This window comes from Onychostoma macrolepis, chromosome 14 (genome assembly GCF_012432095.1).
Source record: "Onychostoma macrolepis isolate SWU-2019 chromosome 14, ASM1243209v1, whole genome shotgun sequence".
Classification (NCBI taxonomy): domain Eukaryota; kingdom Metazoa; phylum Chordata; class Actinopteri; order Cypriniformes; family Cyprinidae; genus Onychostoma; species Onychostoma macrolepis.
Window position 1 is genome coordinate 9,482,736 of NC_081168.1, and position 21,944 is coordinate 9,504,679.

The following is a 21,944-nucleotide window of genomic DNA, read 5'->3' on the forward strand; positions in this document are numbered from 1 at the left end:
ATACAGTGGGTACGGAAAGTATTCAGACCCCCTTAAATTTTTCACTCTTTGTTATATTGCAGCCATTTGCTAAAATCATTTAAGTTCATTTTTTTTCCTCATTAATGTACACACAGCACCCCATATTGACATAAAAAAAAAAAAAAATTGTTGACATTTTTGCAGATTTAAAAACTGAAATATCACATGGTCCTAAGTATTCAGACCCTTTGCTCAGTATTTAGTAGAAGCACCCTTTTGATCTAATACAGCCATGAGTCTTTTTGGGAAAGATGCAACAAGTTTTTCACACCTGGATTTTCTCACCTCTGCCATTCCTCCTTGCAGATCCTCTCCAGTTCTGTCAGGTTGGATGGTAAACGTTGGTGGACAGCCATTTTTAGGTCTCTCCAGAGATGCTCAATTGGGTTTAAGTCAGGGCTCTGGCTGGGCCATTCAAGAACAGTCACGAAGTTGTTGTGAAGCCACTCCTTCGTTATTTTAGCTGTGTGCTTAGGGTCATTGTCTTGTTGGAAGGTAAACCTTCGGCCCAGTCTGAGGTCCTGAGCACTCTGGAGAAGGTTTTCGTCCAGGATATCCCTGTACTTGGCCGCATTCATCTTTCCCTCGATTGCAACCAGTCGTCCTGTCCCTGCAGCTGAAAAACACCCCCACAGCATGATGCTGCCACCACCATGCTTCACTGTTGGGACTGTATTGGACAGGTGATGAGCAGTGCCTGTGTGGTGAAATGCAGTTAGTGTGGGGGGTTTGCCGCTGTTTGGTTGATCACGCCCCCTAGGTAATTGTGTGTTATTGCATCCTAGTTATGGGAATGTATATAAAGGGGGAGGCAAAATAGAAGGGTGTTACGTCATACTCAGCTGATCGTACTTTCGGCGTTGCGTTGCGTTGCACGAGGGGTATGTATTGGCATTTTTTCATCTAGGTTGTAGACTTTTTAATAGTGATTTTTAACTGTTGTTGTTTGATATTAGTAATCCCTGCGACGCTGGCATTTGGTTTGGGCGCATGTTGCACCCGTATTTGGGAAATCGCCGGTCCTCTGCTGTTACGTTTCTCTGTATTTGAGAAACGCGGGCGCCGTCTGCTTGAGTGATTGCCGCTGCCTGTATGTGATCTATTGAAGTAAGGGCTGTTGGATAGATGATGTGGCTCCCATTATCCGGTATGTATGTACAACCCACTCTCCAGCCCGTATAAAAGGGTATTAGTTTGGGTTGTAACTTTTTCTGTGTCCTAGGTATTTAAATCATCCTGTGAGCGTGCCTGCTTTTGTGCTCCCGGTGCTGCGTGGCCTATAGCAGGGACTACGGCATGGCTTGAAATTTCAACGCTGCTGTTTTGAAGCCCGGTGTCTAGCCGCCTCCCTATTGCGAAGCTCCTGCTCTTCTGGCTTTTTGTTGTTTTGTATGATTTTCACGGCAGTTCTTGTATCTGCTGTGTATAGTTTTTCCTTTTTCCTTATTGAATAAGATTCATTTTAATGAATAAATTGTTTAATAAAGATTTGTTATTTTTTATACAAGGTATTCACGTCTCTGGGTCATTTTGTGAGAGGGGGCGAACCTGTGGGGTTTCCCGGGTGTTAATTTCCCGGGTGGCGTAGTCATGATTGTGTGATTTAGTAGCAAAGTTTCCATGTTTAGTAATTCTTTTAACCCTTTGTAATCTTACATCGCCACTCGTCACACCTGGTTTTCTCCACACATACCGCTTAGAATTAAGGCCAAAAAGTTCTATCTTGGTCTCATCAGACCAGAGAATCTTATTCAGGTGTTTTTTTTAGCAAACTCCATGCGGGCTTTCATGTGTCTTGCACTGAGGAGAGGCTTCCGTCGGGCCACTCTGCCATAAAGCCCCGACTGGTGGAAGGCTGCAGTGATGGTTGACTTTCTACAACTTTCTCCCATCTCCCGACTGCATCTCTGGAGCTCAGCCACAGTGATCTTTGGGTTCTTCTCTACCTCTCTCACCAAGGCTCTTCTCCCCAATAGCTCAGTTTGGCTGAACGGCCAGCTCTAGGAAGGGTTCTGGTCGTCCCAAACGTCTTCCATTTAAGGATTATGGAGGCCACTGTGCTCTTAGGAACCTTAAGTGCAGCAGAAATTTTTTTGTAACCTTGGCCAGATCTGTGCCTTGCCACAATTCTGTCTCTGAGCTCTTCAGGCAGTTCCTTTGACCTCATGATTCTCATTTGCTCTGACATGCACTGTGAGCTGTAAGGTCTTATATAGACAGGTGTGTGGCTTTCCTAATCAAGTCCAATCAGTATAATCAAACACAGCTGGACTCAAATGAAGGTGTAGTAGAACCATCTCAAGGATGATCAGAAGAAATGGACAACACCTGAGTTAAATATATGAGTGTCACAGCAAAGGGTCTGAATACTTAGGACCATGTGATATTTCAGTTTTTCTTTTTTAATAAATCTGCAAAAATGTCAACAATTCTGTGTTTTTCTGTCAATATGGGGTGCTGTGTGTACATTAATGGGGAAAAAAATGAACTTAAATTATTTTAGCAAATGGCTGCAATATAACAAAGAGTGAAAAATTTAAGGGGGTCTGAATACTTTCCGTACCCACTGTATATATATATATATATGCGCAAAAGGTAAATGGAAAAAACTGTCAGCATCCAAAAAAACTACAATCAGGAATACAATCATATTTAACGATGCTGCCAAAATGTCTAAATCTATTATAAGCACACACCTAAAGTCTGTAACTTATGAAGGTACAAAAATAATGGTTGGAAATGTTCTGAATAGTATACTAATATACTACCTCTTCAGTTAAAGAAACTGATGCAGTTTTACAGCAAGGATGCATTAAATTTATCACAAAAGTGACAGTAAAGACTTTTATAATGGTACAAAAAATTCCTATTTTAAATAAATCTATTTTGAACAAACTTTTTTTTAAAACTTTCTATTCTTCAAAGAATCCAGTTTTTTATAGTCATAATATATGTACAGACCACAAATGTATCAGAGTTTAGGATTATAGTCAATCAATCAATCAACCTATCTATCTATCTATCTATCTTATGGATATGCTCATTTTTAAATGTGTACAGTATGCTAAAGTTTATTTATTTTCTTATTTTGTATACTATTTATTATTATTATTATGTTTATTATTATATTTTATATATATTTTAGTTTTGATTCATTGTGTGAGAAAAAAATAAAATTTTGCAATTGCATTAAGTTCTTTGTTAATGCTTTGTAAAAAATTACAAATAAATACAAAAATAAAATAAATATTAAGCAGCATAACTATTGGTCTTTGGTCTTTAGCACCAAATCAGCATAACATGTTTTCGCACAAAATGTAATAACATAACAAAATTTGAATAAAGCAAAACTGCAGTTTCTGCTACCAAAATGTGTCCTCTGGCTTCCCAAATGAAAGAATACAACCCTGGAGAGAGAGTAAGAGCTGCCCATGTCCAGATTCCTAACTGAACCTTCTGGAAGGGTACTGAGAGAGCTAAACTGAAGGGAACAGAGCAGGACCAAATATGTGAACTGACCTTTCTTCCGGAGTCCTTGCTTCCACACTCCCCCTTATCGTACCACCATTTGTTTTTCAGTTTGTCTAAGACGGCTTGCTCACTGAGTTTCAACACCGCTAGGTTAACTGGGATTCTTCAACCAGGAAAATAACATAAATAACATTATCCATGTTATTTTATGTTATTCAGCACACATTAAACACATACCCATCAATATCAACTCAACTGTTCTGTTTCTTTTTCTTTTTTAATTGCACACATATCAGAAACATGATGGTAGTTCATTGTAAAAGTGATATGGGTTAATACTCCATCTAGCGATGCTTCCTTGCTCCCTGCTGCAAGATGTGTATTATTATATCACTTTGGGTAACCGGCAGACCGCAAACACTCCACCTGGAATAACGTGAACGTGGTCGGCTGCTATTGACCAGTTGCCATGATATGCCATAATTTGATCAAAATGTACTTACTATTCATTAATCAGCCAAAATGTGTTAGTAGTAAGCTCAGTTTAGGCCAGATTGTTTTGGTCTAGAGTGTTTGGTCGGCGTGAGTTGCCGGTTACCCCCCCATGGTAGTGGTGGTTTTACCCGCTGGGTTTGTCACATTGGGGCTGACCTTGGAATCACCTCCTCCGCTGCCACACTCTCCCTTGTCGTACCACCATTTGTTTTTCAATTTGTCCAACAGGCCTTGTTCATTCAGTTTTAACACTGCCAGGTTTACTGGGTTTCTTGAAACGATAACGAAATAATATTTTGGTCAGTGTCAGCCCAGATAAACCATTTCAGAGACAGTGTGATGGGAGAACAGACTCAGACTGGTTTGAACACAACAGCCACTGCTCTATGGTAGGTTGGAATGTTAAATGCATGGCATTCGCAGTGGTTTTGCCCCAAGTCTGTTAACATGTGTATTAATGGAAAACAATGCTTTTGTTAGTGGCCTTTGTGAAAGACAGGTTTTATAAAGCCAGGAACAAGACTTCTTTAGATAGAGGAGGAGAAAAAAGATGTCCTTAGTGTTTAGTGTCCACTTTTGGGGAATGTAACAATGTAAATCGAAAACAACAGCCTGGAGACATTAGATGAATTCTTAAAGGGATAGTTCATTCCAAAAACTTTCTTTCCTTGCGCCATCAAATACAGAAGGATATGTTAGACAGAATGTTCACGCAAACAATGGAAGCAAATGGTGACCAAGGGCTGTCAAAATACAAAAAGTATCACGAGAGAATGACTGCGCACTATATTCCAAGTCTTCAGAAGTTGTGCGTTGTCACAAATCTCATTTGTGTAAATGGTTTGAACTACAGCTCTCATAACTAGCTAATAAGTTAACATGCAATACAATCCATGTCTGTCATTCATATATGACATGAATGTGTCATTTTTGAGGAGTGCAATGTGAATGTGACTGTCTGCTTAATATCTGCTAACTCTTTATTTTAATGATCCCCAACACACATTCTACTGACTAAAAGTAACCTAGTTGACTTATTCTACTAACCCTAACCTTAAAGTCTACTAATACTCTATTAATACTCTAATTGAGAGTTAGCTGAAATGTAGTTTCAACCTTACTTATACAGTAGTCAACAGAACGTCTAAAGGGGACCATCAAAATGAAGTGTAACCAAATATGCTCTAGAACCTGGAGTATTGCATTAGAGGTATTAGCCTCAGACGTCATGCCCATGGACCAAATTTGTGATGCATAAGGCACACAAAATGGGAAACACTTTGGTGGTTTCGAAGTCGTCATCTGATTGGTTGGATTCTGCAGGATTTCTGTGATATGTCTCGCGTTCTAACTAAGCCATTGTGCCACCAAAACCTCCTTATGGAAGGAGAAAGCGGTCGTGTTTAAAATTGTGACAATAAGCACTTGTCAGGATCAACTAAACGCTGGATTTTCAAAAGTATGTCAAGTTCACATCACTATCGTTGCAGTAAACTAGCACAATGTTCTGGAATGTATCATTTATTAGATCCATGTCAGTTTTCAGTCAACCCAATGTCAGTTTTTGAGCTTGGTCACCATTTACTTTCATTGTTTTGAAAGGAGCAGCATGAACATTATACTAAAGTTGTCAGCAATACCATTATTTGACCAACATGACAGTAGATGATTTAAATTTTTTGACTTTAATCACCCTGCCCCACATGAGTGATATGTGGAACCACATCTAAAGTGTCTATCTCTTCATCTCTTTTCATCTACTCTTTCATTCTCAGGTCTTGAACACCCCATACAGTTCACAGGCACAAACGTACATCTCCTCGCGACCCATGTAACCGACTGGCCAATCTGCGTCGCAAGCAAATGTCGTGTGCAGCTCTGTATGTGTAGGAGAGTGATTCTCTGGCTTGATAAAACCCAGGAATTCTTTCTAATCCCAGAAGTACCAGACAGAAAGAAGTCAGAGAGTGTCTCAGGAATGAGGAACAAACAGCTACATTCAGTTTGATGAGCATTTGCTTCAGGAGGTGGCAGTGCTTTGGGTGAGATGATTTTATTGACTAAACTCGGAGAATGGGCACAGATGGATAGAGATAAAAGGGCACACACATCAATCTTTAGGGCTGTCTCATCTTGACTGCAAAACAAACCAATTTAAGGTATCAGTTGGAGATAAGACAAGGAAAATGTGGAACAGCTGTCGAAATGCACCAAAACAACTGATTATTTCTTCAGTCAGTAAATTAACCCATAAAACACAAAGTGAACTAAGAAGTAAAACAAGTACAAAAGCTCAATTAACATCATCTTAGTTAAATTGTTCATTAAAGCATGATGAGGCTAGCAGACCGTAACACATCAGATAGTGAGGTGTAAAATTATCTCTTTTAAATGCTCTGATTAGTGTCATTAAATCTACATTTACATTGTAATGGCTCATGCACAGATCTCACATGCAATTTTTTGTCCTGTTGTTTGCATCAGTTCACTTGAGGTTTACCCGAGATTTTATATTAACCGAGAAGATGCTTTAAAAAACAATTTAAATGTTGCATTTAAAAATTATTCATCATCTTCTACATTTTAGAAATAAATTAAGTTGAACAGTTTCAAGTTTTGTCAATCTGATTTTTTTAGTGATTTAAAATCGTTAAATCTCAAAGAAATAATGTAGAAATCAATGTATTTTTCACAGATTAGGGGATCATTTTAATTTCATACATAGATAAGATGCAAAAAGTTAGGTGTTTTTGCACCTAACAATATTTGATCTGTGCCAGATGTCTATAAATCATAAAGTTAATTGACTGTAAAAAAAAAAAAAAAAGGTATATTTTGACAACTGCACCACATGGTTAGTCCAGCAAATCATAACTCAATCTAGATGTTCACAAAAGATTCTCAGTGTCTACCAATTTTGACAGAGAGCAAAATCTTCCATTATCTTCCACGTGATGAAATCACGCAGTATATGCCCATATAACATATACATGTACATGTAAACACGTGTCAGTATGGGAGTCGCTCTCTCTCTCAAAATCAGATATACACTGCACAGCTGGTAACTCACCAGAGAGAGAAACACATTCATGAATTCATTTCCAAGCCTCTTTCACTCTTGCTGTTACAGTAATGGCTAGCTGGTATTGAATTTAATTTGAGTCCTGCCCTAGGTGGCAAGATGGAAGTCAGTCATTTACATCTTGTATCCGATGTCTCTCTCCCACTCTATCCACGCTCTCCCCCTGTTCGCTTTGCTATAAGGTGACCCAAAAAATGACTGTACAATTGCTATGAGGTCGTTTCCCCAAGGAGCTTATCTTATTAGAGAGAGATGGAGTTATTGAGGTTATTTCAACAGCTCCAAATTGCCCTTGCGAGGCCCTTTGCACTGCAATGAATGTAATATCACGTGGGCCATGATGTATTAGTCAGATGGGTACGTTCAAGCACAATAAATGTGACATTAATGATGGCGGCATACAATTGAAATAACAACTGAGAATATAAAAGAAACGTGTTAATGTCGACATTCATCTTCAGAAGTGGCTTGCAGAAGAATAACAACTGATTGCCCAATTTCTCTCATGTGCAAGTCACTCCGTGAGGAGAAAGCTTTTGTAATTCGTAATGAAGGAAGAAAGAAAGTGAAATTAGCATTCGGTAAACCTATAGCTTCAAAAGAGCCTGTCGCCGTCTCAATGGGGTCTGCCGAGCGGAGCTACTGTGTAATGAAAGGACGGCGACACACGTGTTTCCTAAAGAGCTTCTGAAGAGGGCGCATCATTTTCCTGCCGTTTCTTATGCAAGCACTTCTGGTGGAGTGTGCTGAAACCCCTTCAAGCAACATGAGGTACGGGCGGGATTTTGAACAGCTCCACACATAAGTATGTACACCCACACAACAGCATGTTCTGTTATAGCAGAGGCTGCTTAGTACAGTACTTCCACCCTCGCCCTTGGTTCAAAGGATGGCTTATTTAATGATGTCACGTGTAGCCGTTAAAAAGTCCTTCAAAAAAGAGAAACCAGGCGAGTTCACTGAACAGCTGCATCACTTTGGCAAAAGCCTGCATCTTATTCATAAACCACCGACAATCCAGGGGTCAAATTTGGCGCTGCACAGTAAGTCATGCGTTGTTTTTCTATGTAAATTAAGCTTATTATAGAATGTGTCTTTGTTTGCAAAACTCAGCAATATTTGCCTGCAATCGTGTCAGCAAAAATTCATCAAATGATGGAGAAGAGCACATATAGACTATGCAGTGTACTCAAGGACACTTGGCATTTTAAAGAGCTGATTTAGATGTCAGGACTGCAGTGATAGAGTGATGCTGTACAGATTCAGTAAAGCATGCCAGATTGCATTAATCTGCTGTGTCCTTTATAACTTAGTACTCAGAACTGGCTTGCAAGTTTACGAAATGCAATATGAAAATAGATATTACCCCATAACCCCTTTAGTACTGAATCCAGCCTCTACCACAACTGAATCACCATCAGAAGTTAGTTTAGTAATGGTTAAATCCATACAGTTAGCATACAGTGGACAGCTGGCTTTACCTGAGAGGGGATCCTTTGGGGGTGGCGATGCCGTAGCCTTTGGAGTCCAGGTTTCCTCCGACCTTCATAGTGTCACAGGGTTTGCGCTGCTCTATGTACTCGTTCATGGTGGACTCCAGCAGGTAGGCATACTTCCCTTTGGATTTCCTCACCCGTATAACTCCTTCATCTGTGGTTTTCACAAACACTGAGGGGTCTGCAGACTTCATATAGGACCACATCTTCTCAAAGACTGCGATCTTTGATCTCTAAATGAGGAAAGAAAGTGAAATATTAGACATTAACAAATATACTTGTTTTTAGGTTAACACTTCATGTCTCCTCTTACCCTGAAGAACTCTTTGGTGGAGCCGGCATCTAGAGTCCCATAAGCAATCTCAGTCTGTTTGGCCAGATCCTCTGCACTCTCGATGGGTGACACCATCCTCTCTACTGTGAGAAAAGCAGCTAGGTTGGCTGTGTATGAGGAGATGATGATCAGAGTGAAGAACCACCACACACCACCCACGATACGGCCAGAGAGAGATCTGTGGAAACATACAAATATTACATGCAAAAAAATTACATACATATATAGTGGCCTCAACATAAAAAAACACGTGTTTGCATTATAAAACCAAACATCAAACCAAGTAGCATTTATTTGAAAGAAATATAGTACAAAACACACTCTTGGTTTTCAAATATAAAACAACAGATGTACTGTGCAAAATGAAACATGTACATCCTTAGCAAATGTAAAAATGTATATCCATTTTTCGAAGTGTACATATAATACTATAATGTGTAAACTTATACAGCATTTAAAATGATAGATTTTAGTTTTTGGTTTTTATTTTTCATTTGCACTACTGTTCAGGTCTGCATTTATTTGATCAAAACTACGGTAAAGCAGCAATATTTTGAAATACTATTCATTTAAAATGTAATTTATTCCTGTGCTGAATTTTCATCAGCCGTTACTCCAGTCTTCACAGTCACTTTCCTTCAGAAATCAGCCATTTCAGTCATTTATCCGTTATCAGCCATAACATGAACACAATTATCAGTTTATCAGCCAGGATTTTATTCAGGAAGAGCTGAATATTTTATATCTGTTCTGCTAAAACAATTCAGAGAAACTAATGGAAATCACATGCTCAAATGGAGATCCATTATGAGTTTATCAGGTGTATTCATTCAAAAAATCAAATCCCATTCTGAGGAGCACTGCACATTTTCTACATCCTAACCGTATTACAAACGCTGGCCTGCGTGTAGCTTCGTCATGCACACGTTGATGCTTACAGTGGTCAGAGGTCTAGTCTGTTTGATACACTGCTCTCTGTCTCCACTCAGCTATAAACTCTTAGTGAAATGTGCTGAAACGAGATAAGGCCCATCACAATGCGACTCACCAGCAGCGCATTAATCTCACTTTTAGAAAGTTGCCAGTATGTTAAATGAATATATGCATATTAATTGCCAGGGATTAATGGTGATGAGAGCACTCAGCCACCACTGTAATTGCACTTTAACCAATAATAATGAAAAAACAAAACTAAAAAAAAAACATGAAAAAACAAAACAAAAAAAAAAACAGATTTGCCCAAATCCCCAAGGATGAGTCCCCCTCTCGCTCAAGTGAATCTAAGCAGCGTACAACAAGAAACGGTGTGTGTAAAAGGTTCCAGGGAAAGTAGTTGTTCGATATATGTGTGGTGGAACAGGAAAAGCTGCTCAGATAAAACACGTAAACAAAAACAAACGCACGGTTTAATCATTTAAGCTGGGAGGGAGGTGGAACCCGGCGAGATGAAAGGCTGACGAGATGGCAACAAACAGAAATATGAAAAGGCAAGAACCTGTGAACCCTGTGAATGTGCATTGATTGTCAAAAGAGCGAATAAATGTGTATTTAAGAGAAAGAGCATAATGAATATTTGATTTTATTCTTCAAGGGGTGGACTGAGATATCGCCGGTCACAAATTCCAATTGACCTATCGGTAAGCCCCTCCCCTCGAACGCAGACTAGCCAATGGCAGTCGAGTATCAGTTGCACGGGGAGCAGAACTCGGACATTTTTAGGTTTCAGCGCCATCCCAAGATCCGAAGCTCTCATCTGTTTTATGGGGTTTATGCTTCAAAAATGGAAAAACGCTGTGCCTGGGGTACTTGTAACACTGATTCCAGGTATCCTGAGAGGATGGGCAATATCATTTATTTTATTACATTTCTTGAATCCAAACAAAACAGAGCAAACTGTCCCTAAGTATTCACCCCAATACAAATGAAGACAAAAACGTTCATTTTCTGGTTGCCATACACTCATTAAGTTACAATTTTCATCTGCTCAAGCAGAACGTTAATGTTGTATTGTGCTTTAGCAAGGTATCTCTGGCTAAAACTAGCTAATGTTAAAGTTAGTGAGTCCATACTAATGTACAAACCTAAATAGCGGACTGTTCTCGCGTCTTGTCCAGTGTAGGTCAAAAACACATAAAGGAAGGTCGACATTTCAGTGCCTCTCCATATTAAACTGGTTAAATGTACATTAATTTAATCGTACCCTGCAATACATGAACAGTGTTGATCCTGTATGTTGTCATCCGCGATCGTGATGACCGACCGTAATATGAGACTTCTTGCATTGTGATCTGTAAACCCTCCTTCGAGTTACCCACCGTATTTATTTTTAAATATTATTATTTTAAATCCCTCCATGGAATATTTAATTCCCATTTGGTGGCCTTCGGTGTCCAAAATTGTGCAAAACCATCGTGGGACAAGGTTTTCACGCTGCAGCTGTCATTGAAAGACAGTGAGCAACTCCGTTTGTTTGTCCGAGGGAGCAACAGTAACTAAGGGGGGCGGGGCTTACCGATAGGTCAATTTCACAAGGTTAAAAAAAAAGGAAGAATAATTTCACCCCTGGCCAAATCCTGAATCCAGAACACCATGCGACAAGAATATTTTTTAAAGCAGACATTTGGGTTTGGGCTCTAATTCCATGACCTGAATGAAGCTCAGGCAGGCATATGAGATCAGTTTAACATCTCTGAGGGAGTTCTAGAAGGGCTACCTGCAGGCCTAGAAGGCATAAACAAAACCAGGACCGCTCTCCCCTGAGTTCCTGGCAGCCGGGCGACATAATCCTCTCTCTCTGCTGGAGTAAAGACCAGGGTTATCTGTGAACACGGTGAATACACCTTGATAGGGGGTGGCCTGGATAGTCAACAGGTCTATTGAGATTGATTTATACACCTGAGACTCTTATTCATGTCTATTTTTCATTTTCATTGTGTGAAATGTGTTTACAAATATAGCTGTGTACAGAAAGCTATGTAAGCACCTAGTGCAAGATGGGAAATTTATTCGCTGAATGGTTTAGTACACAGCAGTATTATAATGTAATGATGCTGGTAAATCAATATTCAGCGTGACCAGGCTACACCGTAAAAATGATTCATGACAGGACCTGCCGAAGTGTGTTGAGTTAGTGCTAAACTGGTCTGATGAAGATGCTGATGTGTTGTGTCTGCTATTTATTCAGCCTCATAATTCATATTAGCTAATTACTCTTAAATACGCAATACATATTCTGACAAATACAGCATGCCATATTTACAACTGCCAAATAACAAGATAATTAAATGCGACCGTATACTGAAGTACATTTATTTGAGAAAATAAAATGGATGATTCAATACTAAATGATGTCTTTGATAATTAATTTCACTATAGTCTCCATATTGTGATTTAGTAAGTGATTGATAATTGAAACACTGGAGAATGAACTGCACACAATAAGCATGACACATCTTACACTGATATTGAAAAAATATTACAAAAAACTTAAATCTAAAAATGTAAACATTAGAAAGTTTGCTTTTGCATCTAAAGGAAAACAAGTTTAAGCTGAGGCACCACAATTACTAAAACTGAAATAAAAATAAATTAAAGCCAAATTGAAATTTTTAACAAAAACAAACTAATAAAAATGGCAAAAGCATAAAATTACTAAAACTTCAAGCAAAATTCGAATGGAACTTAAAATACAAAAAAGGTCATAATAAAATCATAATAAATACTATAGCAGTATACAGTATATAAATTGTACTAAAATAACACTAGTAACTCTAAACATTTGCATGTTACATAATGATTAAATGATGCGATAATTGAAAGATTATAAATAATATTATATTTTCAAATATTCATATTTGAATGCATTTTTACATTTAATTGTAACATTATTATTATTTTTTAACATAATATTCTCTTGATTTAGTACATTTATACAGAGATACAGAGACCCACAGTTTTTGAGCAATAATCATAGATTTAAAAAGCTTTGCTTGGCCACAAAGCAAAGGAAAAAAAAATAGCCAGCAGTGTTTAAAAAATGAAAAAGAAAACAGCTTTAAGCTCAAGCAGAAGCCTTTGCCAAATGGCTGTATCAGCAGAATGAATGAAAACACAATTAATGCATGGTAATCCTTATATAGCCCGTGCCCACTTAAAGTATGTGCATTTTAAGCAAATCAGTTAATCACCTAATTAATATTCATGAGCCAAGCTAATAATGTTGATGTCTCCCTCCCAGTTTTCAGATCATTCCTAAACCCATTTAAAACATCAGCGGCCTGTGAAAAAACCCCATGCCAAACTCTGAAAATATACCACAGGCAAAATGTGCGCAAGAGGCTGGGGCACCAGAAATCCAAAGCTGGCGGAGGGAACTGCAGCTCACAGCTCTGATGTTGTTTGACAGCTTTTGCCATGCACCGTTTGAGCGGTGTGAAGCTGACACACTGATCTCATTCCTGGTCACATGTCAAAATCTCTCCATGCTTAAATTCACACCAGCCCTCCTCTTCCTCACGAGGTCAGTATGAGACGATTATGCAAATGGAGTTTACTGCAAACGACTGCAATTAAATTAGAGAAAAACTGTGAGAGATTTCCCTAATGTCTGCATAATATGCTCATTTCTCAAGCACGTGTATGTGACTCTGTATGAAACTGCTTGTGGTTTATTTGTGCACTTTTAATTTCATAAATCTCACAGATCTTTTTAAAACAAGCTTGGCTCTGAGTCTTGTATTTAGATGGATGTGTAAGTGTCTTAAGAAATCCATTTCTGAGATAAAGCTACCTTCCCATGTTATATAAATCATAGCTATAATCTTCTGCACTGGCCTGTTCAAGATAACTCACTACTGAAGGTGGCACAGATATCGACTTCCTCTGCAACAAAACACACACACACACACACACACACACACACACACACACACACACACACACACATCCAGAACCAGCATTAGACGCAGTATTCATCTACAAATCACAAATCACCCACTGATAAATCATAACAACCAATCTGTAATGAAAGCCATATGTCCTCATGACTTTACACACACTAATAGAGCACATAAAACAGGTGTAAATGCATAGCGTACATTTCATTGACTTGTCAATGACATTTTCTATATCAAAATCTATCCCTAACACATTTTCATCTTTTACATTTTCTTTACTTTGTATGTTTAATAAGCAAATTTCCTCCACTGGCTGTTTCCCTGTAGGTAATATCAGGTTTTATTATTCTTGTCAGGACATTTGGTCCCTATAATGTAGGTTAAAGCTGCCTCACACACAGACACACACACACACACACACACACACACACGGATGGTGGTACTCAGTCAGCATTGCTCTCACACTGTGAGCTGTGCCACTCCAGAGGAAACACCCATGTCTTTCAGCGTTGCCATGGCAGCACTCTCTTCTCTCCAAACAGGCGGCTGAGATGGGTTTTGTTACCGAGCAGCTTTCAGTCGATGCTGAACCTTGTCTACGGCCAGCATGCATCTGTGCAGCACACAGAAGCCCACTGCTTGTCCGCTGTATGTTTTCTCTTTTTTTCTGTCTCTGTTATTGAATTGAATATCTGATATTGTAAACTCTGAACTGTCTCAAACAAAGTCCCACACAGAAATGCTCTTTTACTGCCGAGAATGTAAAGGAGATGACGATACTGTATATCTAACATGTTGGTAACACTTTAAAATAAGGTCTTATTTTTTAACATTAATCATTGCATTAGTTGACATTAACTATAAGCAGTATATATATATATATATATATACACACACTGTATCTTAGCTAATAAGATAAGTTACTTCAGTAACTAGATGAACAACTTTTGATTTAAAAAGAAATTGTTAATAAATGTGGAAATGAACATTAACAAATGTTAATAAATGCTTTAAGTATATACGAAACAACAAGCTGAATTTAAACATCAATCTGCATTGCCAAACAAATATAATTGTTGTCAGAACGGATATAATGTGGGGGAAATATTTCATTACTTCTGAATCATTTCAGGAGTACAATAGCTTACAATTCTTTATTGAATTCTGAAGTATCTTGATCTAAATTGACAGTAAAGACATTTATGTTTAAAAAAAGATGTAGAAAAATGTAAGTTTGTAAATAAATTCATAAAAAATGTATGCTCTTAAAGTATACACTCTAAAAAATGCTGGGTTAAATACAACCCAGTGCTGGGTAAATATTGGACAGAACACATGCTGGGTTGTTTTCAACCAACAGTTGGGTTAAATATAAAAATGTATGGATTCTGTATTGATACAGCAACAAATGCCATGACGCAGGTTTGAAAAAGAAACACAGAACAGAAAAGACCATTTTAAGTTTAAATGTTAAAGACATTTTTTGCACTTCTTAATTACTCTGGAATTATATTATTATGACTATTGTTGTTGTTGAGTTTACAGGGTATGGTGGTTTTGCTGTTGTAAACACTACTGTTGTTGTTGTAGAAAAAAATATTCCTGTCTTATTTAAAATAGAATTCTATTCTAATCCTGTTCTGAATTCATTCATTTTTTGAATGATAATGATTATAAAAACAGGATTGATAAGTATAATTCGGAGGACGGGAAAATCAGTATAAGCCTGTTTTAGGTAATAAATAATCTCCAGGTAATAAATAAATGAACTGTATGAAAAATGCAGTACTGATTGACACATCATTTAGTATAGAAACTATAAAATATATTTCCTGAATTATTCTGTGATAAAAATGGGAAAAAGGTGTTTGTAGTAGCCTTTATAAACCAATCATAAAATTGTCATCAGGAAAACATTGAACAAAAACATTGTAGCCCCTTGCTGCAGCTAACCTTGCTTCCACAGGCTACACACAGCAATATATAAACAACAACTTTACAAAAGGGTGTTTAATTACAAAAATGTAATTTTTTACATTTACCTCTGCACATGCCTGGTTTATCCAAAAACTGTTTTGTTATAATTTTCACTGCACAACACAATGTAGTTAAAAAAAAAATCTTTTAAATTCCACAGAAGAAAGAAACAGGTTTGGTATAGCATGAGGTTGAGTAAATAATTTTGGGGTGCAAATGATACACATTCTTTTGTGTGTTATTTGATAAATTAGTGCAGGATCAACCATTGTGTTAGGTTAATGCTACATGAAAAATATAAGTTTATTAGGGACTCTTTAATAAAGCTAAGCGTTTTGGGCATGTCTTCATATAATTTCTGCTATTTCATTATCTGAAAAAAGATAATAGCGCAGGTTGTTTCACTGCAAATAAATGAGCTGATGTGAGGCAGATCATGAGTGCTTAGGTAAATATGCAGAACACTGGACACTGACTCAGGCAGTTTCTCTAAATAACTAATAAGCGATGTAACTCCTCAGAGGAAACGCAGAGAGAACTGCAAAACAAAGTCTAAGTGGGGTCCTCAAGGGACTGCTTCACTGAAGATAATTAAAAAGAAAACTGTTGCTGCTCCTGTTCTTATGTTCATTCTCTCTCTTCAGGAGGCCTGTTGCACAACGTATTAAAAAATCAGACCTCATCAAACTTTTATCTTCCTCCAAAAAGCATGTCTGACAGTATCTTTTAATTCTGTCTTTATAGATCTTTGAATACGACACAATGGAATTAGCTAAAAGCAGCACAAAGAAGGAAAGAAATATATATTGACAGACAAAGAATAATTTGAAGAATTTAAATGAAACATCAAGGAAACCAAGCAAGTGCCACAGTAGCATGAATATTACAACGACATGCTGAATTTAAACATCAGTCTGCATTGCCAAACAAATATAATTGTTGTCATAATGTATATAATGTGCCTGGGAGAAATATTTCATTACTTCTGAATCTTTTAAGCAGTACAGTATCTTACAATTCATTACTAAATTTTTTAGACTGTTTGAAGTGTCTTGATCTAAAGTGACGGTAAAGACAAAAAAAAAAAAAAAGATGTGATAATGTTTAAATAATCCTAAAAAAATGGCCCACAAATATTAAGCCGCAAAACTGTTTTCAACACTGACAATATTACGAAATGTTTCTTGCAGCAAATCAGCATATTAGAATGATTTCTGAAGGATCATGTGACATTGAAGACTGGAGTAATGATGCTGAAAATTTAGCTTTGATGATATCTTATGATTATTTATTTTAAATTTAAGTGAATTAAAAATTAAATTAAATATTTTAATATAATTAAAGAGTTAATTTGCAAAAACAGATAACTCCGTTTATAACAATTTTCATTGTGCATTCCAATTAATCTCAATCAAACTGCAGTTGGGTTATTTTAATTAGGTTAAAAATAACAAAAAAATACAGCTAATTAACACAATAAAAACATGATAACATAATAAAAAACATGTTTTTTGAAAATTGTTAAAAACGGAGTTATCTGTTTTTGCAAATACACTCTTTATATATATATATATATATATACACACACACACACACACACACACACACACACAATATTATTACTTTTACTGTATTTTTAATTCAATAAATGTAACCTTGGTGAGCATTAAAGATTCCTTTCAAAAACATTTTAAAAAATTGCACATTTGTTTGTAGCTGAAGCACAATAAACATCTAGGCTTCACATGATTTGCAGAACTTGTCCCAGCCACTTCATTTTTGTTATTCTCAGGATGACTAAGGGTCACTTAGTCATTCACACGAAGGTAGATATGTCAAGTGAGCACAGAAATGCACAAAAACCCTCTGAAAATGACGAGTAGAACAATATTTTATCCTCTACAAACTTAATCACTGTGATGTGGGCCACTAGAGTGCGGTTGTGTGTGCTGTTGTAATGACACAAAATGACATTTGATGTGCTATTGTGGGCAGGATGCTGGGAGGTGTGGAACAGATCCTTGTCCTGTGAGAGGCATCATCAGTGTAACAGGATCCATCAACCACTCAACAGCTAGATCCATTCTGCTCTTAGTACAGATCACCTGAACCGACCTGCTGTGCGCTTCTGGAACATAGATGAACAAAACGAGCCAAGTGACGGAAGTACAGCAGAGCTCAGAGCTCAGAGGAGCAAACCAAGCATGACACAAGGGACAATGTGCTCTGTGACTGAAAGCATGTAATTTCTTTCTGGTAGCTGCGGGGGAGTCAATGAATCATGAAATCACTAGGAAGATTTCGAAAAATGTACGTATGTGAATCCGAACACTTAACTTTCATAACTAGTGTTGACAATCATAGTTCCTGTGCCACTATGTTACAAAATGTTTCTGTTTCAAATAAATGCTCTCAAATATATGTCCTTTTGAACATATTCATCAAAGAATCCTGAAAAAGTGTGATGGATTTTATGAAAATATTATGCGGCACAGCTGTTTTCAAAATGTATAATAAAAATAAATTTTTTAAAGCACCAAATCAGTATAACAGAATGATTTTTGAAGGATCATGTGACACTGCTGAAAATTCAGCTTTGTATTACAGGAATAAATTACATTTTATAATATATTTTAGAATAGAAAATGGTTATTTTAAACTGTAATAATATTTCTCAATTTTAGGTTTTTACTGTATTTTTGATCAAATAATTGCAGCCTTGGAGAGCATAAGACATGTCTTTTGAAAAACATAAAAAAATCCTATTTTATAAATATACAGTAAATAATATATACTATTTTAAAATATTATATATAATTTTATGTAATTGTATATAATTATATCTTATTATAATTTTATATTTTTTACATATTTACTATATTTACAATTTTATATATTTACTATATATATTTAATATATAGTATGTATTACTGATATAAAATATGTGACCCTGGACCACAAAACCAGTCATAAGGGTAATTTTTTTTTTTAAATTTAGATTTATACATCATCTGAAAGCTGAATAGATAAGCTTACCATTGATGTATGGTTTGTTAGTGTAGGACAATATTTAAAGTTTGCCTTTAAAGTTGTCTAAATGAAGTCCATAGCAATGCATATTACTAATCAAAAATTGCATTTCGGATATTTAAAGTAGGAATATTTACTTAATATTCTAATTTTGGCATAAAATAAAAATCGATCATTTTGACCCATACAATGTATTGCTGGCTATTACAAATATACCTGTGCTACTTATGACTTACTTACTTATTTTGTGGTCCAGGGTCACATACTACAGAAATATTACATATCTATGTATATACCCCCATAGTATAGGGTGTGTGTGTGTATGTATATACGTATATGTACAGGTGCATCTCAAAAATTAGAATATTGTGAAAATTCATTTTTGTTCATTTTGTTCAAAATTCATTCAAGTGAAACTTTCATATATTCTAGATTCAATACATATAAAGTAAAACATTAATTTGGATGATTAGAGCTTACAGCTCATGAAAGTCAAAAATCCAGTATCTCAAAATATTCGAATATTTCCAAAGATCAAAAAAAGGATTTGCAAAATAGAAAAGTTCCTAGATTCCACATGGGGTTCAGGTCAGGCATGTTGGCTGGCCAATCAAGCACAGTAATATCATGGTCAGTAAACCACTTGGAAGTGGTGTTGGCACTGTGGGCAGGTGCTAAAGTCCTGCTGGAAAAGGAAATCGGTGTTTCCATAAAGCTTGTCAGCAGATGGAAGCATAAAGTGCTCCAAAATCTCCTGGTAGACGGCTGCATTGACTTTGGACTTGCTAAAACACAATGGACAAACACCAGCAGATGTCACGGCAGCCCAAATCATCACCGACTTTGGAAACTTAACACTGGACTTCAAGCAGCTTGGATTCTGTGCCTCTCCAGTCTTCCTCCAGACCTTGATTTCCAAATGAAATGCAAAATTGACTTTTATCTGAAAAGAGGACTTTGGACCACTGAGCAACAGTCCAGTTCTTTTTCTCCTTAGGACAGGTAAGATGCTTCTGATGTTGTTTCTGTTTCAGAAGTGGCTTGGTAGCCCTTTTCCTTAAGATGTCTGAGCGTGGTGACTCTTGATGCACTGAATCCAGCTTCAGTCCACTCCTTGTGAAGCTCTCACAAGTGTTTGAATCAGCTTTGATTGACAGTATTCTCAAGCTTGCCGTCATCCCTGTTGCTTGTGCACCTTTTCCTACCCAATTTCTTCCTTCCAGTCAACTTTGCATTTAATATGCTTTGATACAGCACTCTGTGAACAGCCACCCCTTTCAGTAATGACCTTCTGTGACTTACCCTCTTTGTGGAGGGTGTCAATTAGGGCTGGGACAATAAATCGTTGCAGAATCGATTCTGATATTTTCCGAATGCATTGCGATTCCTCTGGAATCGATTTTGAGCTTAGATTTTAACAGCAGATGGCACTGCATGCCTTAGAAACAGCCGTACTCTGCTTGTTTTCAAATCCTTACACACACTTGAACCTAAAATAATCATTCATAAAATTCAAAAAGGTTGAAGCAGTTTACAAGGGTGTTCACAGTGGGCTGTGTTTACATTAATCTCACATCATAAAAGCATTCTGAGCTGAGGTGAAATTACATGATTTGGCCCGAACGCACAAGCGCTCTTCAGCGCTCTTCTTCATGAGCATTTGAGTGTGCAGACAAAACTAGAGTAGATCTGCCATCTGCTGTTAAAATCTAAGCTCAGAATCGATTCCAGAGGAATCGTGCTGCATTCGGAAAATATCAGAATCAATCCATGAATCGATTCTGCAACGATTTATCATCCCAGCCCTAGTGTCAATGATTGTCTTCTGGACCAGTGCCAAGTCAGAAGTCTTCCCCATTATTGTGGTTTCAAATAACAAACGATACCCGGAATTTATACTGTATGGATGGTCATTTAATGAAGCTCAAATGTAAATATTCTAATATTTTGAGATACTGGATTTTTGACTTTCATGAGCTGTAAGCTCTGATAATCAAAATTAAAACAAAAAAACTTTTGAAATGTTTTACTTTACATGTAATGAATCTAGAATATATGAAAGTTTCACTTTTTGAAATAAGTAAAAAAAAAAACTAAAAAAAAACCTTTTTCACAATATTCCAATTTTTTTGAGATGCACCTGAATGTATATATATATATATATATATATGCACACACACACACACACACACATATATATATATATATATATATATATATATATTCAGTAAATATAATTTTTCTTATGATTTTAAAACTTATAAATGGATAGTCAACAAAATCATGTGACAATAGAGAAGAGAAGAGAAGAGAAGAGAAGAGAAGAGAAGAGAAGAGAAGAGAAGAGAAGAGAAGAGAAGAGAAGAGAAGAGAAGAGAAGAGAAGAGAACTTGCATAAATTAGGCCTGATGGGGAGGTTTGAGTGACAGGTCTGACATTTGAACAGGGATTTTTTCTCCCAAAGAATAAATAGCACATGAAGGGGCAAACCATAGTCTGACTGTTACCATCGAGCGGCCAGACCACTCACCATTCAATCAGCGCTCGTTAGACGGGAGGACTAAATTCAAATGCAGATGATCACAGAGAGAAGAAGCTCTGACTACCCGTGATTAAAGAAGCATAATGGTAGTTGTTAATGCTACTGCCGCACTCGCTCTATCGTCCACTCTCTCATTACTAATTAAATGTCATCACACAAACAGAATCGTGAATATCCAGTCATGCGTGGCTACTCGTACAGCAGCGTCTGATGTGACGTGTTCAAGACGGCGAAACATGTTCACCCGCAATGCGGACGCCATCCGCAGCCCGTCCTCACTTGTTTATAGAACTTCAGTGACACGGAGAGAGAAGGTATAATCACTACAACATTGTCGATTCCACTCTGCAGAGTCTGAGTCACGGCGAGAAATGACAGGGAGAAATGACACGGTCTAATTAAGATCCTCTGAAGCCTCTCTGTGCCCCATCACAGGTGACATCTACAGGAAAGCGACGTGATGCTCTCCCTCACACCACTGACATTTCAACACCACTGCTGAGACAGAACAATTCATACAAGAGTTCACAGAGACATACTCTGTCTGTATGTTCTGATATGCTGGAGGACAGACTGTACACTGTGCAGGATTGTACAAGAT

General features: G+C 37.1%; 1 protein-coding gene across 9 annotated transcripts in view; it reads right to left on the reverse strand.

Moving 5' to 3' along the window:
• gria1a (glutamate receptor, ionotropic, AMPA 1a) overlaps nucleotides 1–21,944 on the reverse strand; it is a 77,662-nt gene that overhangs the window by 9,865 nt on the left and 45,853 nt on the right. For 2 of the 9 annotated variants that reach the window (XR_009274104.1, XR_009274105.1), the window contains exons 12-14: nucleotides 8,879–9,077; nucleotides 8,551–8,798; nucleotides 4,116–4,258 (exon numbers count right to left, since the gene is read on the reverse strand). Coding sequence is in view for 4 of the 9 variants with exons in the window: in XM_058797410.1 (XP_058653393.1) it covers nucleotides 3,644–3,655; nucleotides 4,144–4,258; nucleotides 8,551–8,798; nucleotides 8,879–9,077 (574 nt within the window). In the remaining 5 variants the exon portion in view is untranslated. Of the gene's footprint in view, nucleotides 1–3,420; nucleotides 3,656–4,115; nucleotides 4,259–8,550; nucleotides 8,799–8,878; nucleotides 9,078–21,944 lie in introns of those variants that run through there. The other 7 variants (XM_058797409.1, XM_058797408.1, XR_009274107.1 and 4 more) reach the window with 5 other exon arrangements.